The sequence below is a fragment of the Anomalospiza imberbis genome, chromosome 29, assembly GCF_031753505.1.
Source record: "Anomalospiza imberbis isolate Cuckoo-Finch-1a 21T00152 chromosome 29, ASM3175350v1, whole genome shotgun sequence".
Classification (NCBI taxonomy): domain Eukaryota; kingdom Metazoa; phylum Chordata; class Aves; order Passeriformes; family Viduidae; genus Anomalospiza; species Anomalospiza imberbis.
In genome coordinates, this window is record NC_089709.1 from 2,472,793 (window position 1) to 2,495,126 (window position 22,334).

Genomic DNA, 22,334 nt, shown 5'->3' on the forward strand with positions numbered 1-22,334 from the left:
CCCTCTTCCCAGTGAAGCCCAGTGAGGTGCTGTGGATGGGCAGAGGAGTCGGGGGAGCTCCCCATGAGCTGCCGTGGGGTGGGGTGGGGTGGGGTGGGGGACACCACGCCGCAATTTAAAGGCTGTGTCGCCCGCCCCACCCTCCCAGTCCCTCTCCTGCTTGCCGGGAGCCCGGCCAGCGGGACGGGATGAGGCTCCTGCAGCTCCCACCTGCCGGGGTGAGCCACCTCCGAGCCGGGAATGTGTCTGCCAGCCCCGCACCCCACTTCAGAGCCAAATTCCAGACAGCTCAGCGAGGGACAAGCAGGGCAGCACCGGCTGGGGAAGGGGGGTGGGGGGGTTCCCGGGACCCGCATGGAGAACCCCCAAACCCTCCCCTCACACCGCCGAGAGCTGAGCGATTCCCCCGGGAGCACAGAGTGATTCCTCCGGGTGGCTTCCAGCAGCACCCGAGGCTCCCCGTGCCCCGCGGTCACACAAGAGCACGGCCCGCACCGTCCCGGGGCTTTATTGGGGTCCGAGGCGCAGCCCCCGCCGCCGCAGGTCGGCCCGCGCCGCCCTGATGTGCTCCTGCAGCTCGGCCGCCGCCTCCTCGCAGTCGTTGAAGGTGGCCAGGCGGTAGCCCACGGTGGCCAGGGAGTAGCAGCCGAAGGCCACGAGCAGGTAGACGGGCAGCGGCAGCAGCGCCTGGCGGAGCGGGGCCGGCGGCTGCAGCCCCGGCGGGGCCAGAGCCAGCGCGGCCCAAGCCGAGCCCAGCAGGGCGAGTCCGCAGAGCCACTGGGCCAGCTTGGTCATGGCGGCCTGAGGGGAGAGCGGTGTGAGAGGGGAGAGGGGAAAAGGGGAAGAGGAGAGACGGAGAGGGGGAGACCCACGAGAGAACAGAGGGGAAAAGGGAGGGGAGGGACGGGGGGAGGGAAGCCGGGAGAGACGGAGAGCCCCGCGCCGGGCCCAGTCTCCCCCGGGGGAGCGGCCCCAATTCCCCGTGGGTCTCCACCCGTCGGACCGGGCCCACCCCCACCTGGTTCGGTCCCGCTCCCGGTGCCGCTCCCCGCCCGGCGCCGCGATGACGTAACTGCGGCGCCGCGCGCGAGGGCTGCCGGGAATTGTAGTCCAGCTGGCGGGCGCCCCCTGCCGGCGGGGCGCGGCACCACCGGGAGCCCTCCGGGAGCCCGGCCCCGCTCCCGGTGCCGCAGGAAGCGCCGGGCTTTGTCGGCCGCCGCCGGGGCCGCAGGAAGCATCTGGTTTCCTCCACGTCCGGCCGGAGGGGTGCCAGGGACCCGGCGTGGGAGCGAGTCCCGCCCGGCCTCCCACGGCTGCGGGAACCGCGCCGTTCCCACCCCCCCGAGCCATGCAGCCCCGGTGGCCCCCCCCGGTGTCCCGCGGAGGGCACACACGAGGCTGTGATGCCCTGCCAAAGCCACCGGCCTGGGGGCAGCTGGGGCTGGAGCCCTGAGCCACTGGGACCCCCCCAGCCCCCTGCCCACTCCAGAGTCTGCTCCAATCCTGGCTCCACCGGGATCTTCCCACCTTTGCAGGTCTGGGCAGACAAGATGCCAGCAGCACATCTCCCCCCCCTTGGCCATCCCCACCTCCCCTGGGCAACCCAAAACCTACCCCAGGCTCCAGGGCCACTTCCAGCAGGGCCAGGAACCGGGCTGGCAGCTGGCACAGGGGACAAGCAGCTACAAAGAAATGGCTTTATTGGGCAGGGGGGAGTCCCGGATCGGCCACAGGGAGGGGGCTGCCCCAGGAAGGGGCAGCAGGACATCAATTTCTCTTCCTGCCCTTGCCCACAGCCTTGGCAGGAGGAGCGACGGGCGCTGTGGACTGGTAGAGAGTGGAGGAGATCTTGTTGATGTAGTAGAGACCCACCATGGAGAAGATGAGGCTGGAGGGCAGAAGGGAAGAGGCTGCTCAGCTGCTGGGGGCAGGAACATGCCAGGCTCACCCCAACACTGGGTCCCACTCCCCTGCCCTTCCCTAACACCCTCCCTCGGATCCCACTGTGCTGAGGCTCCCTGGCACTCCTGGCCCTGCCCAGCCTCCTGCCCCCTTCCCGGTGTCACCCGTGACCCCTCGGGGTCCCCTTGGTCCCTCCCCACCCCCCAGGGCAGCTCTGGACGTACCAGGTGGTCACACAGACCCGGTGGATGAGGCCAGAGGCAAACAGGGCCAGCAAGAGGCAGGTGAGGACTGTGGAGAGCCAGGAGACACGCGATGCTGCAGGGCTGCCCCAGGTGATGGGGGGCCCTGGCCGCAGCAGCAAAATTCCCCCCCAGACCCAGGGAAAGCTCGAGGGGGGCTGCCACGGTTCCAGGGCAGGGCTGGGACCGTCCGGTGCCATTGCTGGAGCACCCCCAGCCCTTTGGACACCGCTGTGTCCCCGCTCCCCTCCTGGGCTCCCACAACACTTACTCTCGGGGAATATCTTGGCCTGGAAGCCCTTCCCGAAGATGAGGTTCTCCAGGTTGTTGAAGGCCTGGTTGTGGAGTTAAGGGACAGAACGGGATCCTGCTCTCCTGCTCCCATTTCCCATCCTCCCTGCTCCAGCGCCACTCCTGCCCTCTGGACCCGCTGCCCACCACCCCTCTGGTCCTGTTCCCAGCCCGCTGGCCCCAGTGGCCACCGGCCCCTGTGCCGTGCCCAGGGATGCGGTGAGGGAGCAGACGAAGAGCGCCGAGCCCAGCAGCCCGCCCTGGATGGTGAGCCACTCGGTGGAGGCCAGCTGCCGGCTGTACATCTGCATCCCGGCGAACAGCAGCAGCGACAGCAGCGACGACAGCGCCAGCGACGTGCCCGTGCCTACGGCTGCGCCCCGGGGCCGACTCAGCACCGGCACCGGCACCGGGGCCAGAACCGGGGCTGAGCTCAGCCTGCAGCCACGGCGCCGTGCCCCCCTTCCCCAGCCCGGCTCCCCCCCCGCTCCCGTTAACCCCGTTATCCCCGTGCCCCCAATACCCTCCTGCCCCGTCACACCTCCATTCCCTCTCCCCGTTACCCCCGTGCCCCCGCTGCCCCGGTACCGCCCGTTCCCCCTCTTTCCCGTTACCCCCGCTGTCCCCGGTACTCCTCCCGCCTCGGTTACCCCCCTGCCCCGTTACGCCCCCGTTACCGCCCGTGCCCCCCCCCCCCCCCCCCCCGTTTACCCATGGTGCTCCCAGCCCGTCCCGGTCCGCTCCCGGTGCCGCCGTTCCGCGCATGCGCACTGCTCCCGGCGCGCAGCGGGGACACGGCGGCACCGGCCTGAGCCACTGCGCGTGCGCGGGAGGCCCCGCCCCTCCCGGCGCGCGCCCCCCGGCGGCCGGGAGCGGCACTGCAAATCCGCGCCGTCCCGGAGCGCCCTCTGGCGGTGGGGACGGGAACAGCGCGGGGACGGGACCCCCGCACCCATCACCGGCCCCGGCCCCGGGAGCGCCCCGGGAGCGCCCCGGGAGCACCGCCGGTACCGGTGCCATGCTCATCCTGCCCTCAGCCCACCCCCGGCGCCGCTCCCCGAGCGTGGCTCGCCGGGGGATGCCCGGGGGTGCGGCGAGAGCATCCCCGCGGCGCCCCCCTCCCCCTACCCGTGCCGCCCCTCCGGTGTCTCCACCGCCCTCCGGTGCCGGCGGGGCGGGCGCCGCCGAGCATGCGCGCCGCCGCCCCCCGCCCTCCCCCCGGCTCCGCCGCTCCCTGCAACACACCGGGGCGATCGCGGCCGCCGCTGCTGCCGCCGCCGCCGCCGCAGGCACGGGCGCGGGTAGCGGAGCCATGGCCGAGGGCGAGGACCTGCAGACCTTCACCTCCATCATGGACGCGCTCGTCCGCATCAGCGTGAGCGGCCGCGGTGGCGGCGGGGGGGGCGGACAGGGGTCCTCCGGGACCGGGTCGCCGTGGCAACGCGGCGGGGACTGGGAGGGAGGGCGATGCCCTTGAGGGGTGGGCGGGCAGCGGACCCGCGCCCCGACTCACCGCAGCGACCCCGGGGAGCGCCGTCCGTCATCGGGACCCCCCCACACACCGAGCCGTGGCCGAGCCGGGAGCACCGGGTGCGGAGAGGGCGGCCCCATCCCCGCCCCGATCTTGGTGGCCAGCCCGGTCCCGGCGCTGGTCCCGGTGGCGGGGCCAGTCCCAGTCACCATCTCCATCCTGGCCCCCATCTCCCTCTCCATCCCAGTTCCAATCCCACACCCATCCCAGTCCCCATCCCCATCCCAGCCCTGGGCCCATCCTGGCACTATTCCCAGTGCTGGTCCTCATCCCCATCCCAGCCACCATCCCCATCCCAGCCACGGGCCCATCCTGGTGCTGATCCCAGTGGTGGCCCCCATCCCCATTCCACTGCCAGTCCTGATACTGGTCTGATCCTGGCCCTGCTCTGGGCCCAGCCCCAATCCCATCCCCATACCAGGCCTGGGTCCCATCCAGGTTCTGATCCCAGTCCTGGTCCTGATTCTGACCCTGCTGCTGCTCCCAGGCCTGATTCTGGCTCTGATGCTGGCCCCTGTCCTCATCATCCCCCCATCCCTGCTCCTGATACTGGTCCTGGCTCTGGTGCTGCTCCCAGGCCTGATCCTGACCCTGCTTGGTCCCAGCCTCAGCCCCCAGCCCTATCCCAGTGCTGATCCTGATTTGGACCATGCTGCTGGTCCCAGGCCTGATCCTGGCTCTGATGCTGGTCCTGATGCCAGTACTGGCCCCAGTCCTGGTCCTGGTGTGGCCCCAGTTCCTGGTGCTGGCCCTGACATTCCTCAGACTGCTCGCAGGCCTGATCCTGGCCATGATGCTGGTCCCAGTCCTTGCCCCTATCCCAGTGCTGCTCCTGACACTGGCCCTGGTCCTGGCTGTGCTTCTAGTGCTGACTCTGATCTTGGCCCTGCTGCTGATCCCAGCTCCATTCCTCGTCGCAGTGGCAGCCCTGATCCTCATCCTGCTGCTGGTACTGGTGTTCGTCCTCATCCCGTCCCTGGTGCTGGTCCCAGGCCTCATCATTGCCCTGATGATGGTCCCAGTCCTTGTCTCCATCCCAGCCCAGGTCCCAGTACCAGTCCTGATCCTGGTGCTAATGCTCATCCTGGCCCTAGTGTTAATTCCAGGCCCTGGTGCTGGTCCCAGCTGTGATACTGGTGCTGAACCCAGCCCTGATGCTGATCCTGGCCCAGGTGCTGGTCCTGGCCCTGATCCTGGCCCTGGTGCTGGTCCTGGCCCTAATCTTGGCCTGGGTACTGATCTCAGCCCTGATGTTGATCCTGGCCCTGGTGCTGGTCCTGGTCCTGATCGTGGACCTCATATTGATCCTGGCCCTGATGCTGGTCCTGGCCCAGATCCTGGTCCTGGTGCTGATCTCAGCCCTGGTGCTGGTGGTCCTGGCCCTGGTGCTGGTCCTGATCCTGGCCCTGGTGCTGATCTCAGCTGTGATGCTGGCCCTGGTGCTGGTCTTGGCCCTGGTGCTGGTCCTGGCCCTGAAACCAGCCATAGTGATGGTCCCAGCCCTGATTCTGATCCTGTCCCTGGTGCTGGTCTCAGCCTTGATGTTGATCCTGATCCTGGTGCTGATCTCAGCCCTGGTGCTGGTCCCGGCCCTGGTGCTGGTCCCATCTGGTCCTGGCCCTGCCGTGTCCCCGGCGGGTGACGCTCCCGCTCTCTCCGCAGACCAGCATGAAGAACATGGAGCGGGAGCTGGTGTGCCCGGTGTGCAAGGAGATGTACAAGCAGCCGCTGGCACTGCCCTGTACCCACAACGTGTGCCACGTGTGTGCCAGCGAGGTGCTGCTGCAGCACGGCCACCTGTACTGCGACCCCACCTCCGAGCCCACGTCGCCTGCAGCCACCCCGTCCACCCGCAGCCCCCGCCTGGGCCGCAGGGCTGTGCCCAAACCCGATCGGCTCGACCGCCTCCTCAAGTCAGGTGGGGCTGGAGGGGCTGGCAGAAGGGATGGGGCAACAAGGGGACAGGGATGGCTGGAGATGGCGGGGGTGGCTGAGGGGATGGGGACAGGAGTGGCAGGAGGGGTTTGGGACAGCCGGAGGGGATGGGGACAGGGATGGCAGGAGGGGTTTGGGACAGCTGGAGGGGATGGGGACAGGGTTAGCTGGAGGGGTTTGGGACAGCCAGAGGGGATGGGGACAGGGATGGCTGGAGGGGTTTGGGACAGCCGGAGGGGATGGGGACAGGGATGGCTGGAGGGGTTTGGGACAGCCAGAGGGGATGGGGACAGGGATGGCTGGAGGGGTTTGAGACAGCCAGAGGGGATGGGGACAGCTAGAGGGGACAGAGATGGCTGGAGGAGAGGGGGATGGCTGGAGGGGACAGGGATGGCTGAGGGGATGAGGACAGAGATGGCTGGAGGGAACAGGGATGGATGGAGGGGAGGTGAATGGCTGGAGGGGATGGCAGAGGGAATAGGAACAGAGAGGATGAGGATGGCTGGAGAGGACGAGGACAGAGATGGCTGGAGGGACTGGGAGCAGGAACAACAGGAAGGGATGGAGGTGGGGATGGGGACAGCACCCTGGGCTCCCCCACGCGAGGCCTGAGTGACTCTGTGCCCTGCTGACCCCCATCCTGCCTCCCTCCCACAGGCTTCGGCACCTACCCGGGGCGCAAGCGGGGTGCCGTGCACCCCCAGACCGTCAGCTTCCCGTGCCCTGCCTGCCAGCGGGACGTGGACCTGGGTGAGCGAGGCCTGGGCAGCCTCTTCCGCAACCTGACGCTGGAGCGGGTGGTGGAGCGCTACCGGCAGACCATCAACATCAGCGCGGCCATCATGTGCCAGTTCTGCAAGCCCCCGCAGCTGGAGGCCACCAAGGGCTGCACAGAGTGCAAGTCCAGCTTCTGCAATGAGTGCTTCAAGCTCTACCACCCCTGGGGCACGCAGAAAGCCCAGCATGAGCCCACGCCCCCCACCCTCACCTTCCGCCCCAAGGTGGGTCCTCCTGCCCTGGTTAAGGCTGAGGGAGTTGGGATTGTTCAGCCTGGAGAGGAGAAGCTTTGGGGTTACCAAACTGTGGCCTTCAGGTGTCTGAAGGCAACTTTTGAAAGGATGGGGAAAGACTGTTTACAAGAGCCTGGAATGACAGGACAAAGGGCAATGGGTTCAAATCGAAAGAGAATAAGTTTAGGTCAGATATTAGGAAAAAATTATTGTAGTGAGGGTGGTGTGGTCCTGCAACAAGTTGCCCATGGAAGTTGTGAATGCCACACCCCTGGAAGTGTTCAAGGCCAAGGTGGGGCTCTGAGCACTGGGGTCTGCTTGAGGATGTCCCTGCTTATGTCAGGCGGGTTAGAACAAGATGATCTTCAAGGTCCCCTTCCCAGCCCAGCCATTCTGTGATTCTGAGATCTGGGGTGCAGGGGTGGGACTCTACGGGGGTGGAGGGGGGTGCAGAGCCCCGCTGAGCCCCGCTGTGCCCGCGCAGGGGCTGATGTGCCCGGAGCACAAGGAGGAGGTGACTCACTACTGCAAGACCTGCCAGCGGCTGGTGTGCCAGCTCTGCCGCGTGCGCCGCACCCACACCAGCCACAAGATCACCCCGGTGCTCAGCGCCTACCAGGCCCTCAGGGTAAGGGCTCCTGGGGCCAGGCTGGGGCTCTGTGGGGAATTGGGGGCACCACGGAGCCCCAGTGCAGATGGGGGGTGTGGGGCGGGGGCTGCTGGCACCACATCTCATCACCTTCCTGCAGGAGAAGCTGACAAAGAGCCTCGCCTACATCCTGAGCAGCCAGGACACGGTGCAGACCCAGATTGCTGAGCTGGAGGAGACAGTGAAGCACACGGAGGTAAGGGCAGAGGGTGCCCATCTGTCCCTGAGTTGTGCCTAGGCAGGGGTGGCACAGCCAGCCCAATCCCCTCTGGTCCCAGGACGTGCCACACGCCGACCCTGCCATGTCTGTGCCCGGCAGGTAAATGGCTCACAGGCCAAGGAAGAGGTGTCCCAGCTGATCCAGGGGCTCTGTGCCATGCTGGAGGAGAAGCGGGCCACGCTGCTGCAGGCCATCGAGGAGTGCCAGCAGGAGCGGCTGGCCAGCCTGCACGGCCAGATCCGGGAGCACCAGGCCATGCTGGAGAACTCGGGCATGGTGGGCTATGCCCAGGAGGTGCTGAAGGAGACTGACCACCCCTGCTTCGTCCAGGCTGCCAAGCAGCTGCACAACAGGTACTGGGCTGCGGGCACGGGGCTGCCGGGGGCGTTGGGACGCTCTGGTGCCCGAGGTGGCACCCTGATATCCCCGCTCTCCTGTGCTGCAGGATCCTCAGGGCCACCGATTCGCTGCAGAGCTTCCGTCCTGCGGCCAACGCCTCCTTCAGCCACTTCCAGCTGGATGTCAGCAGGGAGCTGAAGCTGCTCACTGACCTGGCCTTCATCCGAGGTAAAGGCAGTGGGACCCGGGCACCGGCTGTGCCCCGTGCCGAGGCACAGCCCCTGCGGGCAGAGCGGGTCCCTGCCCGCCTCGGAGCTGCAGCTCAGCCACGGCTGCTCGCGGATCTGCCGGTGCCCCCTCCCCGTCAGGGACAGCCCCCGCCCCAGCAGCCCCCAGAGATACCCCTGCCCTGCCCTGTGCCAGGGCGTCCAGGCCAGGGGCAGGCAGGCAGGGCCATGGTGCCAGGTGAGGGCAGCAGCAGTGCCGGAGGGTGAGTACGGAGCTGCCCCGCTGCCGGGCAGGCGCTTCCCGCAGGGCAGGAGCCGCGTGGCCCTGCCAGACCCGCTGGCGACACGTTTCAGACCTGCTTCTACCTCTCTTTGTTTATAGGCTGCGGCCGCTGCCGAGGCGTCACCGAAGTAACTGAGGCAAGTCACACCCCTGCCCCAGAGCCGCCCCGCTCTCTCTTCCCATCCCTCCATCCTGCTCCCATCCCTGGCCCCGCTCCGCCGCCATCCTCCATCCCCGTCCTGCCCGCCGGCGTTGGCAGCCGGTGGCTCTGCCTACTCCATCTGCCGCCGCTCCTCCTGCCCTCCCACCCCTTCTCACCCCATTTCCATCCCCCGCTCGCCCCATTTCTGTCCCACTCTTTGCTCCATTTCCATCCCCTTCTTGCCCCATTTCTGCCCCCTCTCACCCCATTTCCATCCCCCGCTCGCCCCATTTCTGTCCCACTCTTTGCTCCATTTCCATCCCCTTCTTGCCCCATTTCTGCCCCCTCTCACCCCATTTCCATCCCCCTCTCGCCCCATTTCTGTCCCACTCTTTGCTCCATTTTCATCCCCTTCCTTGCCCCATTTCTGCCCTCTCTCCCCATTTCCATCCCCTCTTGCCCTGTTTCCATTTTCTTCCTCGCCCCGTTTCTGTCCCCTCTCGCCCTGTTCCCATCCCCTTCTTCACTCCATTTCTGTTCAGCTCTCACCCCACTTCTGTCCACATCCTCACCTCAATTCTGTCCCTTTCATCACGCAATTTTCTGTCCCCTCCTCATCCCATTTCTGCTCTCCCTTGCCCCATTTCAACCCCATCCTTGCCCTTTTCCACTTTCTTCTCATCCCATTTCCATTCCCCCACTTTCCATTTCCATCCCAGTCTCAGCCTATTTCCATCCAGTCTCAGCCCATTTCCATCCAGTCTCACCCCATTTCCATCCCATTTCTCACTCCATTTTCATCTTCTCCTTGCCCCATTTCCACCCCTCTCCTTATTCCATTTTCTTCCCCCTCTTGTCCCATTTCCATTCCCTTCTTTGCCCCATATTTGTCCCCCCTTCACCCCATTTATGTCCACATTCCTCCCCCATTTATGTTCTTCTCTGCACCCCATTTCTCTCCCACTTTCACCCCGTTTCCATCATCTTCCTCACTCTATTCCCACCCTTCTCCTCATCCCATTTCTTCCTCCCTTGCCCCATTCCCATCTGCCTCCTCACCCCAATTCCATCCTGCTCACCCCATTTCTTTCCCTTTCTGCATCCCATTCCCACCTTGTCCTTGCCCCATTGCTGCCCCATTTCCATTCTCCTTCTCTCTGTGTTTCCATCCTACTCTCACCCCATTTCTTCCTCTCCCCATCTCCATCCCTCTCCTTGCCCCATTTCTACCTCCCTAAATCATCCTGTTTCCTTTCTCTTCCTCGCCCTATTCCCATCCTTTCCTTACCCCTCTTCCACCTGCCACCCTTCATCTCCCCTTCCCACCCTGCCTCTGTTCCTGCCAGTACCTTCTGCCACCCTCCATCCCCATCTCCTCCTCCTCCTCTCCTGCTGCCTCCACTCTCTCTTCTCTCTCTCTCTCCTCCCTCCTGACTTGCACTCGGCCTGTCTGGTCCCTGGAGCCCCACAGCAGCAGCTCCTCTGTCTCCCTGACTCTCGCTCTCCTCCGGTGCCGACACACGGTCTCCGCAGTCAGACCCCTCTAGACTCTGCTGGTTGTGCGTCCGTCCGTCCGTCCGGAATCCCGGAATGCCCCCTCCCTGCGTCCGGCCGCCTCCCTGCCTGCGGGGTGGGGGATGCTGCCTGACGCCCCGCTGCCGCCTCTCCCCGCAGCGCCCGAGGCCCCCGTCATCGACACGCAGCGCACCTACACCTACGACCAGATCTTCCTGTGCTGGCGGCTGCCGCAGCACTCGCCGCCCGCCTGGCACTACACCGTGGAGTTCCGCAAGACCGACGCCAAGGCCAAGGGGCTGAAGCTGTGGCAGCGGCGGGAGGAGGTGAGGGGCACCTGCGCCCTCGTCGAGTACCTGGACACCGACAGCGTCTACGTGCTCCGGGTGAAGGGCTACAACAAGGCGGGCTTCGGCGACTACAGCGAGGACATCTACCTGCACACGCCGCCCGCCCCAGGTGAGAGGGGATGGGTGCTTGGATTGACGCGGGGCGCCCCGCTGTGCCGTGCTGCTCACCTTTCTCCTCCTTGTCTGCTCCCCATAGTCCTCAACTTCTTCCTGGACAACCGCTGGGGCTTCAACCGGGACCGGCTGGCCATCAGCAAGGACCAGCGCGCGGTGCGCAGCGTCCCCGGCATCCCCATGCTCTTCGCCGCCGAGCGCCTGATGACCAGCTGCCACCTGTCCATCGACCTGGTCATCGGCGACGTGGCCATCACCCAGGGCAAGAGCTACTGGGCCTGCTGCGTGGACCCCAGCTCCTACCTGGTCAAGGTGGGCGTGGGGCTGGAGAGCAAACTGCAGGAGTGGTTCCAGGTGCCGCAGGACGTGGTGAGCCCCAGGTGAGCGGGGTGGCTTGGGGGTGCAGGGCTTGTTCCTACCCCCCCAGCAGGCACCGGGGTGTGGGGGATCTCCAGCCTGTCCCGTGGGGGGACTCACCTGTCCCGGCTCCACAGGTACGACCCCGACAGTGGTCACGACAGCGGGGCAGAGGACACAACGGTGGAGGCGCCTCCTCCCTACGCCTTCCTCACCATCGGCATGGGCAAGATCCTGCTGTCGCACGGCTCAGCCCTCACGTCCCGCGACCCCAACGGCTGCACCGTGCCCTTGCCCCCGCGCATTGGCATCTGCCTGGACTACGAGCAGGGCAAGGTGAGCTTCTACGACGCCGTGTCCTTCCGCGAGCTCTGGGAGTGCGGCGTGGACTGCTCGGGGCCCGTCTGCCCTGCCTTCTGCTTCATCGGAGGGGGGGCCCTGCACCTCCAGGAGCTGGTGGCCAACAAGCAGGAGAGGAAAGTGACCATCGGGAACTTCGCCAAGCTGGACTGAGCCACGCCCGTGGTCCCCACATGCCCCCCGGGCACCCTGCAAGCGCCAGGGGGACACAAGTGGCCAGGGAGCAGAGCATAGCAGGGGCGGCCCCGGCCCTGCCACCACTGGGGACAGGCCAGGTGTTTGTTTTGTGGGATGGGGGGGACGGGGACAGCTTTGCCGTCCCCTCCTCACCCTGTCCCCCTGTCCCGAGCTCCAGCTCAGCCCCAGGCTGTTCTGGGCTGGGGCTGTGGGCAGGGCTGGCAGAGGGTCAGCCCTAGAGATGGGTCAGGGAGGGGGACGGGGCTGCGCAGGGAGGGGGGTGGAAGGTGACAGTGGGGTGACAGTGCGGGGGAGAGGCTGGGTGCTGGTTGGGGTGGGGGAGGCAGCTGGGGTGTGGGAGAGGGCGGGGGGGAGGCTGGGCTGGAACAAGGTGTGAAGATGTTTTGTAAAATGGCTCATTTTCAACGTGGATCGTCTGGCTGCAGCCAGGCACAGCCCCTGGACACAGCCAGCCTGGGGGCCCTCCCGTGGGCTGCTGGGCACCTCCGTGCCTGCCGCCTGCTCTGCCCTGTCCTTGGGGAGCAACGTGCCTGGCCAGCCCTGCACGTGGCCTCCGGGCCACACTCGGTTCCTGTTACACCGCTCAGTGCCCAAGCCATGGCTGGGGTGGGCTGGGCCTGCAGGGTCTGGATCTGACCCCAGCCAGGGAGCTCCAGCACCATGGGGGCTGTGCCAGCAGTCCCACACCGGGATCTGTCCGAGCTGCTGTCATTTCTCCTGGGTTCTGTTACAACAAACGCTGTATTTTCATGGTTTCCTACAATAAACTGCAGTGCCAGACTCCTCCGGAGCCTCCCTGGCACAGGGGGGGCCATGGGACTGGGCTGTGCTTGGGGCCAGACTGTGCATGGGGTGGGGGGTGCCAAGGGACCAGGGGACCTTGGGTCTGGGTTGGCTCTGGGGTCACGGGGCTGTGGGGTCACAGGGCTGTGGGGTCACGGGGCTGTGGGGCTCCAGGACTGTGGGGCTCCAGGACTGTGGGGTCACAGGGCTGTGGGGTCACGGGGCTGTGGGGCTCCAGGACTGTGGGGTCACGGGGCTGTGGGGCTGCAGGACTGTGGGGTCACAGGGCTGTGGGGCTGTGGGGCTGTGGGGCTGCAGGGCTATGGGGCTGCAGGACTTTGGGGTCTCAGGGCTGTGGGGTCACAGGGCTGTGGGGTCTCAGGGCTATGGGGTCACAGGGCTATGGGGCTGCAGGACTCTGGGGTCACGGGGCTGTGGGGTCACAGGGCTGTGGGGCTGCAGGACTCTGGGGTCGCAGGACTCTGGGGTCGCAGGGCTTTGGGGTCACAGGACTGTGGGGTCACAGGGCTGTGGTGCTGCAGGACTGTGGGGTCACAGGGCTGTGGGGCTGTAGGGCTGTGGGGTCACGGGGCTGTGGGGCTGCAGGGCTGTGGGGTCACGGGACTGTGGGGCTGTGGGGTCATGGGGCTGTGGGGTCACAGGGCTGTGGGGTCACAGGGCTGTGGGGTCTTGGGGCTGTGAGGTCTCGGGGCTGTGGGGTCTCGGGGCTGTGGGGTCACAGGGCTGTGGGGTCACAGGGCTGTGGGGCCATGGGGCTGTGAGGCCATGGGGCTGTGGGGCTGCAGGGCTGTGGGGTCTCAGGGCTGTGGGGTCACGGGGCTGTGGGGTCTCGGGGCTGTGGGGTCACAGGGCTGTGGGGTCACAGGGCTGTGGGGCCATGGGGCTGTGAGGCCATGGGGCTGTGGGGCTGCAGGGCTGTGGGGTCTCAGGGCTGTGGGGTCACGGGGCTGTGGGGTCTCGGGGCTGTGGGGTCTCAGGGCTGTGGGGCTGCAGGGCTGTGGGGTCTCAGGGCTGTGGGGCTGCAGGACTCTGGGGTCGCAGGGCTTTGGGGTCACAGGACTGTGGGGTCTCAGGGCTGTGGGGCTGCAGGACTCTGGGGTCGCCGGGCTGTGGGGCCACAGGGCTGTGGGGCTGCAGGACTCTGGGGTCGCAGGGCTCTGGGGTCACAGGGCTGTGGGGTCTCAGGGCTGTGGGGCTGCAGGACTCTGGGGTCGCCGGGCTGTGGGGCTGCAGGCCTGTGGGCTCTCAGGGCTGTGGGGTCTCAGGGCTGTGGGGTCACAGGGCTGTGGGGTCTCGGGGCTGTGGGGTCACGGGGCTGTGGGGTCACGGGGCTGTGGGGTCTCAGGGCTGTGGGGCTGCAGGGCTGTGGGGTCTCAGGGCTGTGGGGTCTCAGGGCTGTGGGGTCTCGGGGCTGTGAGGTCTCGGGGCTGTGGGGCTGCAGGGCTGTGGGGTCTCGGGGCTGTGGGGCCATGGGGCTGTGAGGCCATGGGGCTGTGGGGTCACAGGGCTGTGGGGCTGCAGGGCTGTGGAGTCTCAGGGCTGTGGGGTCACGGGGCTGTGGGGTCTCGGGGCTGTGGGGTCACAGGGCTGTGGGGCTGCAGGGCTGTGGGGCTGGGCTGGCCATGGGGCCATGAGACCAGGCTGTCCAGGGGCACATGTCCAGAGGCATGCACAGGACCGGGGGCTGTGGGGCTGGGCTGTCCTTTGCGCCGTGGCCAGCAGGTGCCAACCCTGCCCAGCCCGGGCAGTGCTGACGTGTCAGGTCCTAGCCGTGCTCTGCCTGGCCACGTGGTCACTGCCCCTCCATCACAGGGTGTCAGGGGGCTCCTGGGTGGGACATCTCTCCCCTGGGCCCAGAACAAACTCCTTCAGCACTGCTGGGGAGTCCCATGGGCGGCCAGTCCAGCCAGGGGGGCTGCTGGGTGCTGAGGCACCTTCTCAGAGTGGGTACTGGAGCTGGACCCCCCCACCTGGGTACCCTGCATGGCAGGTGGAGGGGTCACGGGTGGGCCAGGGCCCTCCTGGGTGGGAGCCTGTCCCTGGAGGTCCCAGTCCCTAAGCTGGAAGAGGAGGGGGCCACAGGGCTGAGCTCTTTGTGAACAGGCAACTCTTTGTAGGGCCCAGCCCTGCAAATCAGGCTCCTGCTCCGATTCCTGGGGCCCTGCCCAGGGCTGGAGGGGCTGAGTGCGAAGCAGCAGTGCCAGGCACACCCCGTTCTCTGTCCTAGGCACACAACACCGTGCCCAGCTGGCAGAATGGGTCTGGGGGTGGGGGTGCTACAGTGTGCCAGACCCCCCATCAGTGCACCCCCCACAGCAGTCTGAGGGGACCAGGGCACCCCCTGTGCTCCAGAGACCCCCAGCCCCTTGCCTGCACCCCAGCAGAGCTCTGATAGCTTCCCAGCACGTGCCAGGGTTCCTGGGCAGCTGGCACAGCCATGGGCCCCACCCAGAGCCCACATTCTGTGGCCGAGGGCTCCATCAGCTGCCCGCTGCTGGGCTGGTCCTGGGGCTGTTCCCGGCCAAGCACTGGCTCCTTGCCTGCGACCACATGGGCTTTCTTTGGGGAAGGTTTGGTTTCCTTGTTTTTCTGCCTTTTCAGTGGTTGCCAAAACACTCCCAGTGCCCAGGAACAAGCCCAGCTCGAACTGGGGCTGCCAGGGGGCCACCGCTGCGCCCCAGGGATGGCTGCTCCCCAGGTTTGTGCCCTGGTGCTGCCACACAGCCTCTCCTTCCAGCACCCCCAGAGCCTTTTTGGGGCTCCCTGAGTGTTTGGAAGAGCCTGAGCCTGCACAGGCAGGGAAGGGGAGCAGGACACGCCGCATGCACCCAGTGACACACGTGCAGCTGCACAGCCCTGGCACTGGCACATTCCACCTGTGCAGCCATGGGGAAATCGGACATGTCAAACGAGACACGTTAGATCATGAGCAGAACCCGAGAGCACAGGAGGGATGAGAGGGACGGGGTCTGGCGGGACATGTCACATCCAGAGGCATGCAGGGACCAGGGACACGGTGACATCCCCAGCACCAACCCCAGGACTGCCTGGAATGGGAAACAAGAGCCACCACCCAAGCCGAGGCCACCTAGGTGGGTGACAGCCACGTCAGGGGATTCACTGTCCCAGAGAAGCCCCCCTGGCACACCACGGCGCCGCCCTGGGGACACACGGCTACCCCCATCCTTTTATTTTAACTGTGATAAATACACCCCAGCCGAGGACCTGCCACCCGCCGAGGACCTGCCACCCCGCCGAGCCAAGCCCGGCACCGACACCCCGCAAATAGAGATATTTATATAAAATAACACCACAACAAGAGCCATTGAATCGCAGGGGGAGCACGAGCCCAGTCCTCCACCCCCGGCACGGAGCAGGGTTGCAAAGCCAAGCGAGTGCGGGGACCGTGGGGTGTGCGGGACCCTCCCTCGCGCCGCCGATCTTCGTTCATCCAGTTCTGTCATGTGCACGAATCCGGCTGCTCCAGGACCATCCTGCTCCCGCTGCCCACGGCGAGGGGCCGAGCAGCACCGGGGGATGTGCCCGGGGCCGCTGCTGCTCCCCCGGGAGTGGGGGGCTGCGGCCGCCCCCTGCCCTGGGCAGCCGCCCTCCTTCCCAGCGCGCCCTTCAGAGGTTGTCGGAGCCGGCGGCGGGGTTGGTGTAGGTGAAGGTGCCGGCCCTCGTGGTGCTGCCGCCGGCCACCTTCGGGGCAGGAAAGATGAGGGGGTGTCAGGACTGGGCCGAGCCCCCACCCCGGGGCAGCACAGGAAGACCTGCATCCTCTCCACGGCCGCTATGGGCAAGCAAAAATTGCATCCTCCCATCGCGGTGGGCTGCTGCCCCCAGCATGGGCACTGCGGGCACCCTGGGCCCCCACGGACGCCCCGAGCCCCCCCTCCCCGTGCGCAGGAGGAGCAGCAGTGGCCCCGGCCGTGTTCCCGAACGATAAGCTGGCCTGGCGAGTGCGAAGGTAAATATTTACCCAGGCCCCTGGTATTTGCTCAGGGTGAGCTGCTCGAAGGGAGCCAGAGCAGCTGGACACGGCCCCCGCCCACAGCCCCGCGTGGGGGGAGCGCAGGGCACGGGCAGACGGGGGCGACCCCCCGCGCCCCAGATCGCCTTGGAGAGAGAGCCCTTTGCGCCTCCAGGCAGCTCCCGGCGCCACACCAGCAGCTCCAGCTCCAGTTTCGGAGCTGCTGCTGCGGGATGGGGGATGCTGGCTCTGGGAATCGCCTCCCCAGTCCCCCCCATCAGCTCTGCAATGCGCCAAGCCTGCTCCCCACCCACGGCAGAGCATGCCGTGCCCAGCAGAACCGTGAGGGTCTGGCTGGGACACAGCAGAGCAGGAGAAGGGGCAGGGTGGGCAGGCAGCGAGCCCCCTGACGCCGCTGGGCCGGGGCACGGGGAGCGGCTGCCCAAGGTCGCGGGAGCTCCCCGGAGCCAGGCCGGCTCTGCCCGCGCTGGCCGCGCACCCGCTCCGAGCGCTGCTCCAGCCAGGCGTGAATGTTACGCTCACCTCCCGGCGAGGTGAAGAGCTCCCCGCACACCCGTCCCTGCCCTGCCATCTCCGTTTGCCATGAACTCAGGGGATGCACCCCCGCTCTCTGCCCTCCTGGGAGCCCAGGTCTGGGGCTCTCGCTCTCACCTGGCTGTAGGGGTTGGGTTTGCTGTTGGGGGACACGTAGCGCCCGTGGCTCTGGTACTGGAGGTATTCAGCCATGGGGTGGTAGGAGTCCTTCTGGCTGAGCAGGTCCAGCTTCCCGTGGCTTTTCCGGCGGCAGGTGCAGGTGGACTTGGGGAGAGAAAGGGGTCAGAGCTTGGCCCGTGTGGGGACAGGGACAGGGCACCAACCAGCAGAATGCAGGTGAGGACTGGGGTGGGGATGGGGTCTCACCATCAGGAGGAGACAGGTGAAGATGGTGAACAGCAGCAGGATGCTGACCAGGACCAACAGAGCAATGGCCCAGTCCGGGATCACGGGCGCTGGAGCTGGGGACAGCACTGCTGCAGAGCCTGAAAGGAGCAGAGCTGTGTCTGCACCACAGGCAGAACTGGGACAGAGCCCTGAGAGATCCCTGGGACAGGACACCAGGGTCTGAGCCCTCCTGCATGGGATCCTGCCTGACACAGGCACTGGGAATGTGCACTGCCCCCACCCTCTGCAAGCCCCAAGCCCATCACAGCACCAAGCGGGCCCCCTGCCTCAACCAGGACAATGCTTCTGGAGCCCCCCAAGCTTCCCCCAGGCTCCAGACCCCTCCGTCCCCAGCCTCTCACTGTGGATGCTGTCCAGCTGCAGGCCCATGATGAAGCCATTCTGGTCCAGGCTCTTCCTCAGGCGCTGCTCGGCAGCATCAGGAGTGACAGCATCGCTTCCGTTCCCAAACACGAGGGTGGACTGGACCTCCACCGAGCCTTGGCTGCACGGGAGGAGGCATCAGCACCTGGATTGCCCCCTGAGGAGCTACAAACCGGGGGGGTGCATTGCAGTACACCAGCCCTGCTGGCGCTGCTGCTGCTCACCTGTACCGCAGCTCGCTGCACCCGGTGTAGGTCTGCGTGCCCATGCAGCCCGCGCAGCCGAAGACGTGTTCGAACTGGAAGGAAGCATTGAGGTCATGGCCACCTCCCCACAGACACAGACACCCCCCTTTCCGGTCTCCATGCAGAACCGGCAGAATGGATGCTCCAGGTGCTTCCATGGAAAGCCCCGAGGTGAGGGGGCTCCTTCCCAGCACGGCCCAGGGCCTCTGCCCCAGGGTGAGGGGGCTCCTTCCCAGCACGGCCCAGGGCCTCTGCTGGTGGGGCTGGGACTCACCATGGTCAGGACAGTGCGGCTCAGGCTCCTGTACTCCTCTGATGCTGGGTCACGCAGGCTCTCGTTGAAGCTCCTGTTGATGATGCGGAAGGACAGCGGGACACGGACGAGCAGCTGGACGGCAGCGGGCAGCTGGGCTGAGGTTTTGCTGGGTTTGGGACCACGCTGGGTGGGGGTCTGCCCGGGAGCCGTGCTGCCCTCAGACGTTATTGGGGTGGGAAAGACCTGAGCGCTGGTGCTCCCGTTGCCTTTGGCGCTGCCATGCATGGTGGTGGGAGTGGCAGAGCTGCCGTTGATGCCAAAGTGGGGGGCCCAGCTGCTGCTGTTGGAGGTGGCATTGGCATGGGGGATGGCAGGGCTGCTGTGGGCAGGCACCACAGTGCCGTTGAATGTGGCGTTGCTTGTGGAGTGGTTGCCAAACTGGAAGTTCGTGGTGTTTGTGCCAGGGAATGCGGTGGCATAGGGGAAGACAGAGGTTTGGGGCCGGCTGCCCCGTGTGCTTTTGGGGAATATATTTGGCAGCCAGGTGGTGGTCGTTTCCGTGGTCATCTCCACGGTGGTCGTTTCAGTAGTTTCCGTCTCCATGGTTGTCTCGGTGGTCATGGCACGGGTACCTGGAGGAAACCCCTGGAGTCAGTGGCTGCAGCCCAGTTAGGGAAGGTTTCACCCAAAACAGCTCATCAGCTGGACACTGTGGGAAGCACCACAACCCCCAGGAGCCAACAGCCAGTTGCCCACGAGGCTAACAAGACCTTCAGCAACACCCCACGATCGGGCACTTGTGGCACCACCGAGGGTCCAGGTGGAGCTGGCTGGGCACTGACACCAGTGCCATGCCCAGCGCTGCAGACCCTGGGGTGTCCCTCACATGCTGGGGGCTCAGGCATGCCACCCAGTAAAGCCCCCCTTGCTGTGGGTGACAGGCTGGGGTGCCCCCGCGCCCTCCAGACCTGCCTGGCCTGGCTGGGGGCCAGTACAGGCAACTACCGGGCAGGTTCCCGGCGGGTGCTGCAGGAGCCGGCAGCACTGGAGGAGAGCCCGGGGTCCGGGTGCTCACCGGGACACACCTGCATTCCAGCCCGCAAGCCCCGGGCACAGCCTGCGCCGGCTGGTCCCGGCACAGCCCAGCCCTTGGCCGAGCCCTTCGGACACGGCACAGGGGCCGCGGTCTGAGCCCCCAGGTGCCAGCTTTCCTGGGCACAACCAGCCCCGGGTCGCTGCACCCCAGAGCCAGAACGGGAGAGGTGACAATGTCCCTGCTGCCAGGATGCCGCTGGTTCCAGCATCCCCTGGTCCCCACTTTGAAAGGGATCCCGTTCCGCTCTCCCTGTCCCGCCTGCCCCGGTCCCAGCCCCTCTGGCTCGAGGTGCCGCCGGCCCCAGCCCCTCACCTGTGCCCAGCCCCTCACCTGTGCCCACCCCCTCACCTGTGCCCAGCACCAGCAGCAGCAGAAAGACAAGGAACGCCATGGGGCTTGTCCAGGGGGTCCCGGCGCCTCTTGGGGCTCAGCAGCGGCTGCTCTCCCGTTAGCTGGAGGCACACGCTTCAGTCCAGGGATCCGGAACTGGCAGCTCGACAGCGGCCAGAGCTTTATAGAGCACCTGGAGCAGGTGGGGAGGCCCCGCCCCGCCGCCGGCTCCAGGCAGGGGGGTCGTTCTGCCCCACTTGGCACAGGGGTGCCACCGCGCCGATGGGGCCCCCGCAGCATCAGCCCCCCAGGCTGGGTCTGTCGCGCTTCCCTGGCTCGGGGAGACACCGCTGGCAGCGTCCCTGTGCCATGGGCAGACCCAGCCGCGGGTGGGGGCACAGGACGGGACAGTAGCCGGGCATCCTAGGGCAGGGGCGGGGGCAGCATCTGCCTGGCTCCCTGGGCTGAGCCATGGGCCCCAGGACCTGGTGGGGGGCACGGGGGGGACACGGAGTCCCCTCGTGCGGGGGTGGGGGGCCTCATCCTCTGGCTCAGCCCAGGGTTAATCATTACCGGCTGGTCATCGCCTCGCCCTACACTCAAGTAAACACCGGTGACCCCCCCGAAATGCTTACGCAGGTACAGCCCAGGGCCCCACGACACCCCAGTACCTCCCAGTAATGTCCCTCCAGGTGCCAGGGCCCCCCTAGCAAGCACAAACCCCCATCCCAGGACACGGGTGATGCCAGCACCACGCTGGGTGTCAATGCCCCACCCCAGAGGTAATGAGCACCGCCCGTGCCTGGGCACAGGTGACATGTGCTCCTGGCACGGATAGGTATCAAAGTTACTGTGGTCCCACTCTGCCCCTGCCCTGCAGAAATTCCTGGTCCCTGGGAGAGCCCCAGTCTCTCAGGAGAGTGCTGATTCCTGTGAGGGTCCCAGTTCCTGGGGGGGTCGTGGATGGGGTCCCCACACTTGGCTCCTGGCCAGCCTCATGTGAAGCCAAAGTGCCACCGCAGTCACGCCAAAGGGTTCTGAGGTGGTGCTGAGAAGGGGAACAGAGAAGGGGGGACCTTCTGTGCTGCAGTGCTGGAGGGCAAGGGATGGATGGCCTGGGTTTCAGTGCAGGTGGAATGGGACCCAGCAGCACTCTGCTCCCCCCACAGTGGCCACAGCCTTGGCAAGCCAGGGCACATGCAGGCAGGTGCAGGCAGCCGCTCTGGGCAAATATTTCCTTCCCAAAAGGCCTCACCAGGGGAATGGCTCTCCCTGTGCAGTGATGCTGATCCCTGCTGCCCTCTGCTCCAGCCCTAATCCCCTGCTCCACTCAGCTCTGGGGGCTTTCCTCTGAGCCTCCCCATCCCCCCAAAGTGAAGGCTGCAGTTTTCCTCCTGCAGACACCCACAGAGGACACACTGTGTGGGGGGGCTGAGGGGCAGGAGGGGGTCCCAGCAACTGCTCTCACCCACCAGCCCTGGGAGAGAGGGCCTTTAGCCCAGCCTGTCCTTACCCAGTGGGTCCATGTGTCCCCCCTATCCATGCCCAGTGGGTTCCATGTGTCCCCCCTATCCATGCCCAGTGGGTTCCATGTGTCCATCCTGTCCATGTCCAGTGGGTTCCATGTGTCCCCCCTATCCATGCCCAGGGGGTCCATGTGTCCACCCTGTCCATGTCCAGTGGGTTCCATGTGTCCCCCCTATCCATGCCCAGTGGGTTCCATGTGTCCCCCCTATCCATGCCCAGTGGGTTCCATGTGTCCCCCCTGTCCATGCCCAGTGGGTCCATGTGTCCCCCCTATCCATGCCCAGTGGGTCCATGTGTCCATCCTATCCATGTCCAGTGGGTTCCATGTGTCCACCCTGTCCATGCCCAGTGGGTTCCATGTGTCCCCCCTGTCCATGCCCAGTGGGTTCCATGTGTTCACCCTATCCATGCCCAGTGGGTTCCATGTGTTCACCCTATCCATGCCCAGTGGGTCCATGTGTCCCCCCTATCCATGCCCAGTGGGTTCCATGTGTCCCCCCTATCCATGCCCAGTGGGCTCCATGTGTCCACCCTATCCATGCCCAGTGGGTTCCATGTGTCCCCCCTGTCCATGTCCTATGTGTCCACCCTGTTCATATCTGGTATGTCCTGTGTGTCCACCCTGTCCATGTCTGGTGGGTTCTGAGTGCCCAGCACCCCATGGGTTCCTTGTGTTCACCCTGTCTCTGTCTTGTGGGGTTTATCTGCCCAACCCCACCCTGCCCAATGGATTCTGTGTGCCCAACCTCACCATGTCCAGTGGGTCCCATGTGCCCACGCCCATCATGTCTGTAGGTCCTGTATGTCCACCCTGTCTGTTCCCAGGAGATCCTGAGTGTGCATCCCCTCTGTGCCCAGTGAGGTCCTTGCATTCACCCTGTCTGTGTCTGGTGAGTCCTGTGTGTTCACCTTGTCCGTGCCCGGTGTTTCCCCTGTGTCCATCCTGTCCGTGCCCGGTGTTTCCCCTGTGTCCAGCCTGTCCGTGCCCGGTGGATCCTCTGTGTCCATCCTGTCCGTGCCCGGTGTTTCCCCTGTGTCCAGCCTGTCCGTGCCCGGTGTTTCCCCTGTGTCCAGCCTGTCCGTGCCCGGTGTTTCCCCTGTGTCCAGCCTGT

The 22,334-nt window shown here is 66.2% G+C and overlaps 4 protein-coding genes across 5 annotated transcripts; 1 reads left to right on the forward strand and 3 right to left on the reverse strand.

The window, feature by feature from the left end:
- Positions 1-474: 474 nt before the first annotated feature.
- On the reverse strand, positions 475-1,128 carry DPM3 (dolichyl-phosphate mannosyltransferase subunit 3, regulatory). Its single transcript, XM_068175192.1, has 2 exons — positions 1,019-1,128; positions 475-801 (listed from the first exon to the last, which is right to left on the reverse strand). Exon 2 carries the CDS (start codon positions 793-795, stop codon positions 508-510), a length of 288 nt encoding a protein of 95 aa, XP_068031293.1. The 5' UTR covers positions 796-801; positions 1,019-1,128; the 3' UTR covers positions 475-507.
- A 555-nt stretch (positions 1,129-1,683) lies between these two features.
- On the reverse strand, positions 1,684-3,150 carry KRTCAP2 (keratinocyte associated protein 2). The gene is made up of 5 exons (XM_068174778.1): positions 3,147-3,150; positions 2,654-2,922; positions 2,416-2,479; positions 2,127-2,193; positions 1,684-1,888 (listed from the first exon to the last, which is right to left on the reverse strand). The coding sequence occupies exons 1-5, from the start codon at positions 3,148-3,150 to the stop codon at positions 1,768-1,770; spliced, it is 525 nt and encodes a 174-aa protein (XP_068030879.1). The 3' UTR covers positions 1,684-1,767.
- A 246-nt stretch (positions 3,151-3,396) lies between these two features.
- Positions 3,397-12,445, forward strand: TRIM46 (tripartite motif containing 46). Of its 2 annotated transcripts, none has more exons than XM_068174710.1 (10): positions 3,397-3,810; positions 5,629-5,884; positions 6,559-6,902; positions 7,396-7,539; positions 7,661-7,756; positions 7,880-8,133; positions 8,226-8,347; positions 10,446-10,745; positions 10,833-11,130; positions 11,245-12,445. In XM_068174710.1, the coding sequence occupies exons 1-10, from the start codon at positions 3,454-3,456 to the stop codon at positions 11,618-11,620; spliced, it is 2,547 nt and encodes an 848-aa protein (XP_068030811.1). In that variant the 5' UTR covers positions 3,397-3,453; the 3' UTR covers positions 11,621-12,445. The 2 variants fall into 2 exon arrangements, with proteins under 2 accessions (XP_068030811.1, XP_068030812.1); XM_068174711.1 differs by having other exon boundaries at positions 3,547-3,810; positions 5,634-5,884.
- Positions 12,446-15,705: 3,260 nt separating this feature from the next.
- On the reverse strand, positions 15,706-20,058 carry MUC1 (mucin 1, cell surface associated). Its single transcript, XM_068174691.1, has 7 exons — positions 19,714-20,058; positions 18,288-18,901; positions 17,993-18,066; positions 17,747-17,889; positions 17,364-17,482; positions 17,115-17,261; positions 15,706-16,171 (listed from the first exon to the last, which is right to left on the reverse strand). Exons 1-7 carry the CDS (start codon positions 19,754-19,756, stop codon positions 16,097-16,099), a joined length of 1,215 nt encoding a protein of 404 aa, XP_068030792.1. The 5' UTR covers positions 19,757-20,058; the 3' UTR covers positions 15,706-16,096.
- Between the last annotated feature and the right edge of the window lie 2,276 nt (positions 20,059-22,334).